General features: G+C 43.2%; 1 protein-coding gene and 1 non-coding gene across 3 annotated transcripts; one reads left to right on the forward strand and one right to left on the reverse strand.

The window, feature by feature from the left end:
* Positions 1-1,047: 1,047 nt before the first annotated feature.
* TRNAV-AAC (transfer RNA valine (anticodon AAC)) lies at positions 1,048-1,120 on the reverse strand. The gene has a single exon. It is a non-coding gene; the product is annotated as a tRNA-Val (tRNA).
* A 620-nt stretch (positions 1,121-1,740) lies between these two features.
* Positions 1,741-7,782, forward strand: ACTRT3 (actin related protein T3). Of its 2 annotated transcripts, XM_074368166.1 has the most exons (3): positions 1,741-2,714; positions 3,297-4,229; positions 6,572-7,782. In XM_074368166.1, the coding sequence occupies exons 1-2, from the start codon at positions 2,515-2,517 to the stop codon at positions 4,213-4,215; spliced, it is 1,119 nt and encodes a 372-aa protein (XP_074224267.1). In that variant the 5' UTR covers positions 1,741-2,514; the 3' UTR covers positions 4,216-4,229; positions 6,572-7,782. The 2 variants fall into 2 exon arrangements, with proteins under 2 accessions (XP_074224267.1, XP_010950424.2); XM_010952122.3 differs by lacking the exon at positions 6,572-7,782 and having other exon boundaries at positions 1,743-2,714; positions 3,297-4,322.
* The last annotated feature ends 1,763 nt before the right edge of the window (positions 7,783-9,545 follow it).

Consider the following 9,545-nt stretch of genomic DNA (forward strand, 5'->3'; position numbering starts at 1 on the left):
GGATACCCTTACCTGGTGCTAGAAGTCTGAGATGCCCGACAGCAGAGCAAAGCAGTAGGGCACACTGGGCATGCGCATGGAGAAAGGTGGGCTTTACACCGGAAAAGGTTTTCCTGCGTCTGGACTAGAAAAATTTTAGTACAATTATTGACATCGAATTCAGATTTTGTACAATGAGGGAAAGGGGTGCCAGTTATCTGCCTAATATAAAAAGACACAGAAACAGTGAGATAAGTCATGCTGAAATGTTAGGGTGGATTCTTTCCTACTACCTGCGAACATCATAAATCTAAGAAAACTAAAACTTAAACATGTTTTTCTCGTTAAAAGTTGTGTCAAGACAATAGGAAATTTACTCGCAACTTTATTTTAACGGACAGTCTAAAGTTGAATTTATTCTTGTCTCTCCTGAGATTTTCTTTTCTAACCAGATTCTGTTTGCTCTCCTTATAACTTCTTTCTTGGAGGTAAGAATTGTATTTGTGAATGAAACTATAGCCTTTAGGATTAAAAGGAAAAATTTGACGCTGGTTCTTTATTGATTACATCTTTATGAGTAAAATTTTATTTCTGATTCCACTTTTATTTTTGTCAGAACCCTTTTAGGTAATTTATTAATTCAGAAATATTTAAAAGTCTCTCCAGTTGTTGGACACCATGTATATAGAAAAAGCATAAAACATCATCTCTGAAGTTTAGCGAAATCTGCAATCTAAAGGGGAAAATTAGTGGAAACCAAATGACTTGTAATACAAAGAATGTTCAAGGGGCGACAGGGCTTACCAGTTGTTGCACGGTATTTGATTACCCTTGATTACTTACTAGGCTGCACATTACATTACTTTTTCAGTATCAGGTTGTTAGTTGATTGCAAAAACTTTTTTTAAAAGCATGAAGCACTTTTACGTGCAAGCCGTCAATAAAATTATTTGGTGACAAAATAAAATAACACCCCCGCTGAAATTCAAGTTCCCAAGGTACTGCAAATTTCTAACAAGATTACGTCTTTTGAAGAAATATAACGGGTAAAGAAGAAAAAGACAGCCCTGTTTCCGCCCGGTTTCGAACCGGGGACCTTTCGCGTGTTAGGCGAACGTGATAACCACTACACTACGGAAACCCTGTCGCATTTAGGTGCTCAGAAAGTCCTTGATATCACGATTCTAACATCCAGTTCGCAAACATTTAAAAGTAATGTTAATGTAACTTTTAACGGAATAAAGAGATTTTTAAAGAAGGGAAAATAACCACATGTCCAATTGAACAGTGCTAACTATTTCAAAAGTTGGAATTTGCGTACACTTTTTCCAAAGCCCTTCAGGGCACCCATCAGTTGCCCTTCTTTTGAGTTTACTTTCTTCTATGGAAAAGAAGTGTTATATACTAGTTTATTTTCTCCGCATTGCGGGGCTGAGAGTTCAAGGAGAATTTCCGGGCTTTAGCCGGCTACAAAGGGGCCCGCAGCCCTTGGGTCCCGGAGTCCCGCTCCCGCAGCGGCGCGCAGCCCCAAACTCTACAGCTGTTAATTTAGCTAGTGAGAAAGCGACCCTTTCAGCCTCTGGTGGAGCGTAGGGTAGCTTTTCAATTTCCTCCTGTGCTTTTGTACATGCTTTAGACAGTATTTGTTTAAAAATCTTCTACAAGGTGTGCAAAATTGAGAGGCTAAAAAAAAAAAAAAAAAAGAAAAAAAATCAAACACCGAAACGCACTTTTTGGCACGCAGTGTGCACACATTTTTCTAACCCTGAACTCCATATGACCTAAGAAATACCATTTTTTTTTTCCTGCAAAGAGGCAGACACGTTCTTATGCCTAAAAATCAGAAGTTTTTAGCGAATAAGAATGAGCTTCCATATTACACTGAGGTGGGGGTGGGGGTGGGGTGGATAACCGGATGTAATTGCTAAAAAAATTTTAAAGTGAGATTCTACCATTTTGGTTTTGAGTACATTTTGCTTACAAACCACGGGAAAGAAACACAACAAAGTATTTGTCCAGTATATATAGAAATAATAAAATTATTTAAAACTCATTTGAAATCCTAACACTTTTTTCTTTTTAGAAGTTGACGAGGGTTTCACAAATCCGGATAGTGCCTCGCGTTCTGCAACTTTCCCCTGCCATCTCTCCGCCTTCTTCCAGTTTCAAGGGTGCGTTTCAGAGCTTCTCGCAGGCCCCTGGACAGACATTTATTAATCAGAATTTAATGGCTTTGAGAAATGAAACTTTTTTCCTGATATTCTCGGATTCCAGGAGGTGGGGAGTGGTCCAGCCTAGGTGAGACGCAATCGTGGGTGGCACTTTAGAACGCACGGGCGTCCACAGAGTTTACCGGCCTGGGGCTCTCCTGTTTCCCGGCCCGCACCTGCCGGGCTCAGGCCCCGCGGGGCCGCGTCGTGGCCTCTGTGACGCGGCGTTCCAGGCTGCCGGCCCTCGCACTTCACTTTCCACTCTCCCGGCTCAGCTCGCAGCCAGGGCAGCCGGGCGGCAGGAGGCGGAGGCGGCGGCGGCGGCATGAGCTACTACCAGTTACCGGTGGTGATAGACAACGGCTCAGGAATGATCAAGGCGGGCCTGGCTGGTTCCCGGGAGCCTCTGTTTGTCTACCCAAACATCACTGGCCGCACCAAAAGCCAGACCAGTGCAGCCGAGCGCGCGCAGGAAGTATTCGTGGGGGACCAAGCGCAGGAGCGGAGGAACTCGCTTTCCATCAGGTATCGCCCTCTCCCGGCAGGCAGAAACCGCGTGGAAGGGAAGGAGGGACAGCCCAGAGAGGGAAGCAAGGGTGAGAGAAAGGGTAAAGAAGCGAGGATGGGAAGTTTCAGCCAGCCGCCGTTACTGCAAACGCTGGAGCCACAAATCTGAGTGTACCAAAACAAACATCTACAGGGTGAACAGTATTGCTCTCTGTGTCTATACAAATGTATTCAAATGAATACAGTCATGGTTCGTAAAATACAAGTTCATTTAAGAATATTACTTAATTATGGTACCTTTGTCATTTGGGTTCTTTTTCCCAATTAACTTATATTAAATTTATATTTATGTGAAGATCCCTCCCCCCTTTTTTTAAGTCAAAAAGGGTAAAGGGGGAGGGAGAACAGAAAGCAACCAAAATTGCCGAGGAAGTTAGCTGTGCTAATTTTTGCTGGCAGTTAAACTTTTCTCTGAGAGGTTTTGGCTGTCACTGCCCATAAAGGGTTACTCGTAATAAATATGAGGATTAACCCAGGCTAGAAGAGAATAGAAACTGGAAAAATTAAAGGCTGCCATCTATCTTATTGCTCTTGCTACAGATACCCAGTGGAGCGTGGTCTCATTACTTCCTGGGGGGACATGGAGATCATGTGGAAGCACATCTATGACTATAACCTGAAGCTAAAGCCCAGTGATGGCCCAGTTTTGATTACAGAGTCAGCACTGAATCCACTGGCCAACCGGCAACGTGTCACTGAAGTGTTTTTTGAGCATCTGGAGGTTCCAGCCTTCTATATGTCCATCCAGGGGGTGCTAGCTCTCTTTGCTGCTGGCTTCACTACTGGCTTTGTGCTGAATTCAGGTGCTGGGGTCACCCAGTGCGTGCCCATCTTTGAGGGTTACTGTCTCCCTCATGGTGTCCAGCAGCTAGATCTGGCAGGCCTTGACCTCACCAACTACCTCATGATGCTGTTGAAGGACCATGGCATCATGCTGCTTAGTTCTTCTGACAGGAAGATTGTCGCAGACATTAAGGAAACCTCTTGTTATGTGGCAATAAACTTTGAGGAGGAAAAAGCCAAGAAAGCTGACTGTATAGAGAAGGTTTACCAACTACCCGATGGGAAGGTGCTCAGACTCCATGACCAGCTCTTTCATTGTCCAGAGGCTCTCTTCTCTCCAAGTCTCGTGCACCTTGAAACCCCTGGCATTGATAAGATGTGCTTCAGCAGCATAATGAAATGTGATACAGATCTGAGGAATTCCTTTTTCTCCAATATTATCCTTGCTGGGGGATCGACCTCTTTCCCTGGTTTGGATAAGAGGCTGGTTAAGGATATAGCAAAGGTGGTGCCTGCCAACACCCCTGTGCAGGTTATAGCGCCCCCAGAAAGGAAAATATCAGTGTGGATGGGAGGCTCTATTCTTGCATCCCTGTCTGCCTTCCAGGACATGTGGATCACTGCAGCGGAATTTAAAGAAGTTGGACCCAACATAGTACACCAAAGATGCTTCTGAATACAGATGACATGGTTAGAAGAAAATGTTTTGAGTATATGTGACAGAAATCTTTGGATATTATATGTTCCTGGGAGAACAGAAAATATTTCAATTATTAGAATGTCCAGGTCTCTGTTGTGTTTCTGTAATGGGGGGCGGAGGGAATAATGGTGAAGCAGTCAAATAACACTTATTGAGTAGAGCCAAATTAAATGCTAGAGGAGACATTATTCTTGACCCTGGGGATCTTTCATTTCCCTTGGAGAGAGAACAATTTGTGGTACAATATGATATGTGCCAAATGAGTGATAAAGATTTAAGTTTGTTGAAATTTATGGAAAGAAGGTTGCTAAGAGGGAAGATTTCATAGCAGAGGTATGCCATCAGGTGGCATTAGGATGGGTGTGGGGGGTAAAACAAAAGGCAGATATTCAGAAAAGCATAATGGAAATGAGTAAGAAGCTAGATATGAAGATGCACAAAGCATATTCAAGGCATGTTTAATACATTAGTTTTGTTAAAATGAAGAGCCCATATGAAGCAGACTAAAAGCAATGACTAGGAAGGTAAATTAAGGCCAGTGACTGAAAGGCTTTGTGTTAAATGTCCTACAGGCAAAAGGAAAATCATTAAAGGCTTAAAAGCAGGAGACATAGGGAAATTAATGTGAATGTGGTGATAGTTTGGAGGATAAATTGGACTAGGAAGACCCTGCAGATTCAGTGATCAGTTTAAAAAGTTATTAGTCTAGATATAAAGCAGTCAAGACTTATACTTAAAATTATAAGCAATAGGAATTAAAAATAAGAAATTAGGAAAAACTGACAAGTCTTGGTGCCTATTAATTATGAAGGGGAAAGAAGGATCTGCAATGACCTGAGTAGCTGAGAGAATGATGGCAGTGTTGATATAACTCAAAGTATTTAGTGTCTGCTCTATGCAAAGCACTGTGCTAAGTGCATTGAGTGCTAAATCAGGAGTCAGATTGTGTCCTTGAGCAGCCAGCAGTCTAGTGTAAGAGGTGACATTCATACCTTAATTATAATAATACAGGATAAAAAGTGATTGTGTCCTAAGAGAAGTATAAAGTGGGAAAATATTCATAAGAGGGAATATATCTTGAGGGCTCAGGGAAGACTTTCTGATAGATTTGGCTTTGGGGCTGGGCTTGAAGGACAGATGGAATCTAAACCTAAGAGTGTTCTTCCTTCTGAATTTAGGGGCAGCACATATGGGTTCAGATTCAAGCACTACCACCTACCAGCTGCATGATTGAAACAAATTGTTTAAACATTCTGAAGATCAATTTCTTTATCGATAAATGGGGTTGCTAATCCTAATCCCTGTCTGTCTCACGGGGTCATCATGAAATTCAAATGAGACAATGTCTCTCTACAGGCACGTTTACAATGTTATTTTTTGCTTATAGAATTAGAGAATTTATATGTCCAGCTCATGCTACTTCCTCCGAGGAGTCAGAATCTATCACTTGTGTCCTTCAGCACATTTATATTACCTGTATTTCTCTTGACCACTTGATGTAGCCTTATCTTTTGGTTTGCTTGTCTTTTTCCCTTATTAGATATGTTCTTAGAAGACAGGGATTGTGGGCTTTCTCTTTTCATCTCTAACCCCCTTTCATGATGACTTCTATAGTACAATCTCAGTATGTATGCAGATGTATAGAATTGGACAGAAGCACACTACTGGCAGAGGCAACACTAGGGCAAGGGCTCTAAGGTATAAAAATGAGCATGTACAAGCAGCTGGAAGTAATTCAGTTTGGCCTGAGTTTGTGAAGAGGTGCATTTCCTCCCCATTTTAGTGATTGTAAGCAAGACTGGATAAGGTGTAGAAAATGGTTATCTAAGAGAAGTTTAAACAGTTGATGCTGCACTCACTAGATTCACAAGCACTGTAGAGAGAATGATCCCAACCCTCTCACTTTAGAATGCTTAAATTGCTTTTTTTCCTAAAATGTATGGTCATGGCTAACAATACATTTAATTTAACCATATATCTAACTTAAACTTCAACAGCCCAGAGAGATGGGCAAGACAAGTAGTATTCCCATTTTACAAATAAAGAAATTGAGATTTAAAGAGGTTAAGAGATTTAAGGTGATCTACAAAGTAGCTTGCTAGATTAGGCGGGCAAAACAATCCTTAACTGTGGTTTCTTAGGGAGTTAACCCAACAACTAGCCTAGAATATTCTGTATGGGCTCTAGCCTCTTCTTCAGGGTCATAATAGATCCTTTTCACATGGTAATCTAGGGAAAGAAAAAAAAAAAAGCGAAAATTCCGTTTAGTCATATTTTTCCTTATCCTAAGTCGTATCAGACCAACCTTCATGACATTTTACTTTTCTCTCAGGTCGAGGCAACAACAGCAACAAATCCAAGGAAGTCCACCCAATTTAACGGGTTCAACTTCTACGATCAGCCGGTTACATGAAAAACAGCATTGTACCGGCCAATATAAAAAAGCTACGATTTATGTGCACTGCTCTTTTTTTTTTTTTTTTAAATGTAATCACAATGCTACATTAACGCGTTCAATGATTGAAAAGCCTTTATTTCCTAATAAAAGGGAGATTCAGTCCTCAAGTTAAAATTAGGAATGAAATAGTTCCTCACGTGTAATAAAAGACATCCTCTGCTCAAGCAGTTGAAGAGAAGGCTTTCTAATGAGAAGCGAGCAGATAAGAAACTCGGAGGCAGGCAGCCCAACGAGCTGAGTCAAGATTTTGGTTTAGTTGGTGCTGCTTGGGAATCTATTTTCGTAAATATCTCTAACAAAAATGTTATCAAAAAAGAATCACTGTTTTGCGTCCCTGGCCCTAAAATTTTTCTACGAGCTCCTTTTTTTTTTTTTTTAAGATAGTTACGTGTATCGCGCCTGCTCTAAACAGCACTCAGAAGCAATCAGGTTACAAGTCAACACGTCGAAAGAAAATTCAAATCTTCCGCTAACGAACGTGAGGGAGGAGCGGCGGCGATTGCCCTCACGCCCCGAAACAATTTTTGAAAAAAATTTTTTGCGAGGCCCGGCTCTCGCGAGAGCCGCGGCGGGCGGGCCTCAGCCAATCGGCGCAGGCGGCGGCCACTTCCTTTATAAGGACACGCAGCCGGCTGCGCGGCGGGTTGCGGAGGGTGGGCCCGGGGGCGGTGGCGGCCATTTTGTACCTAACCCTAACTGAGAAGGGCGTAGGCGCGGCGCTTTTGCTCCCCGCGCGCTGTTTTTCTCGCTGACTTTCAGCGGGCGGAAAAGCCTCGGCCTACCGCCATCCACGATTCAGTCTGAAGTAAACAAAAAATGTCAGCCGCTGGCTCGCTCACTACTCCCGGGAACCTGCGGTGGCTCGCCCGCCCAGCCCCCGCGCCCGCCTAAGGCCGCGGTCTGCCCGGGGCTTCTCCGGAGGCACCCATTGCCGCCGCGAAGAGTTGGTCTCTGTCAGCCGCGGGTGTCTCGTGGGCCAAGGCGAGGCTCTGACCGCAGGGAAAGGAATGGAGCGGGTACCCGCGCGCGGTGCGCTTCTCTGAGCTGTGGGACGTGCACTCGGGACTCGGCTCAGACACTTGCAGCCTGAGGAGCTGCTGGGAGGTCTCCAGTCTGCTTTCTCACTGGAAGGAGGGCTCCTTTTGTGCGCGTCCGTCTTCCCTCGCCTGTGGACCTCCAGACTTGCAGATTGTACCAGGGTGCGTGCAAATAAATTGTCAGGACACGTGGCGGCACCCCCGAAATTGGTCCAAATGAATGGGCAGTGAGCAGAGTAGCCAGCTAGCCACTCCTGTTTTTGTCTTAATCCCCTTCCTCTGGTTTCATTGCCCTTTATCTTTGTATTGCAGCGTCGTTTCTGCTCTGCGGATTTTCTTAATGTTTTTTCCTTCCCCGGAGTAGATCCCGACCTGTCCCCTCAGTTGGGCGTGGAAGAGCAGTGGGGGGGGGGGAGATAATTAAACATTTCATAAGTATTTGTTAGCTAGGCTTGTGTTCTCAACACAATGGAAATTATGTTCCTTAGGGGTTGTTGCTTTTCATGTTTGCCTCCGTCTTTGGATGCAGAGTATTAAGTGGTGAGAGAAAAGAAGTTTATGAAGAAATACATATACCCCATTTTCCAAATAATTGGGCCAGATTTCTTTGCCAAAAGGTGGGGGGAAGCTAAAGGCACATTAGATTAAAGGAAACAACCAATAGGCCATTCTGCCCACTCATCCACAAAACCTAACTTCCAGGTTGATGTGAGGATTCATCCGAAGTCAGTGCCTTCACTTCCTTAAGACAGCTATTCTCGCGGCAGTTGCTGGGATAGTAGCCAGCAGCCTGAATTATAAAGACAAATGATCAGTGTGATACCCTGCTGGGCTCTTGACCCGACAATGGAAGGGGTAAGTCAGGAGGACCAGGTCAGTAAATGTATGAACGTGTAGGTCTACAGCATCTCAGCTTGTTACCTGAAGTAGGTCCCTCAGTATCGTCTAACAAATATAATTCTTAGCTCTCAGTTAAGAAATGTGAGAAGTGGGGGTATAGATCGGTGGTAGAGCACATGCTTAGCATGCACAAGGTCTCAGGTTCAATCCCCAGTGCCTCCATTAAAGACAAAACAAAACGCTTACCCCCTCCCCCCAAAAGAAAGAAATGTGAAAAAAATTGTAATGCACTGTTTCTGGTAATTTTCTCTAAATAAGAAGGAAAAAAAAAATTCCCAGCAGCGAGGTTCTAGTTCTGATTTTGCTGAAGACTTTTCTAGATTCTTGAAGTTACTCAGCTAGCTTCACTAAACTTCCATTTACGAAGAAAGTGGTCTTTTAAGATCTCTTTTGAAGTTGGTCAGGGTTCCTTGAACTACAAATAAATAGATGTCTTTTGTTCCTGCTCCACCTAGTGGTATTTCTGCTTCTCCACATTTACAAAATTTGGTGGAACTGGACCTGAGGCAAGGATGGCCACCTACTGGGGGTACTTATTTTTCTCTTCTTTAAAAGGAAAATAGTGATTTAGTAAACGCAGTTTAAAGAAAGACCACAGCTGTTTTCTAATTCTTATACTTGACAAAATGTCATGTAAACATTCCAAAGGAAAAAATTCTTTCCAGTATTATGAACACTTGAGGTATTCTTTCTGTTTTGGCAGAATGATTCTCTTCCTTAAATTACATAATTTTGCAGTAAGAAGGGACCACAGAGGTCCTCCATAATTTTGCAGCAAGAAGGGGCCACAGAGGTCCTCCAGTGAGATAATTTACATGAGAGCCTTCTGTAGATAGTAAATCATTATGGCAAACGTGACTTTTTATTGCTACAAGAATTAAGTCCTAGCAGATGAAGAAACTGCATTGCCT

The sequence above is a fragment of the Camelus bactrianus genome, chromosome 1 (genome assembly GCF_048773025.1).
Source record: "Camelus bactrianus isolate YW-2024 breed Bactrian camel chromosome 1, ASM4877302v1, whole genome shotgun sequence".
In the NCBI taxonomy this organism is placed as follows: Eukaryota; Metazoa; Chordata; class Mammalia; order Artiodactyla; family Camelidae; genus Camelus; species Camelus bactrianus.

Excerpts from the sequence above, each read along its gene's own strand:
- ACTRT3 (XM_074368166.1), top strand. The coding sequence starts at position 2,515 with ATGAGCTACTACCAGTTACCGGTGGTGATAGACAACGGCTCAGGAATG. Across the intron at positions 2,715-3,296 it reads AGGAACTCGCTTTCCATCAG|ATACCCAGTGGAGCGTGGTC; the intron begins GTATCGCCCTCT and ends CTCTTGCTACAG.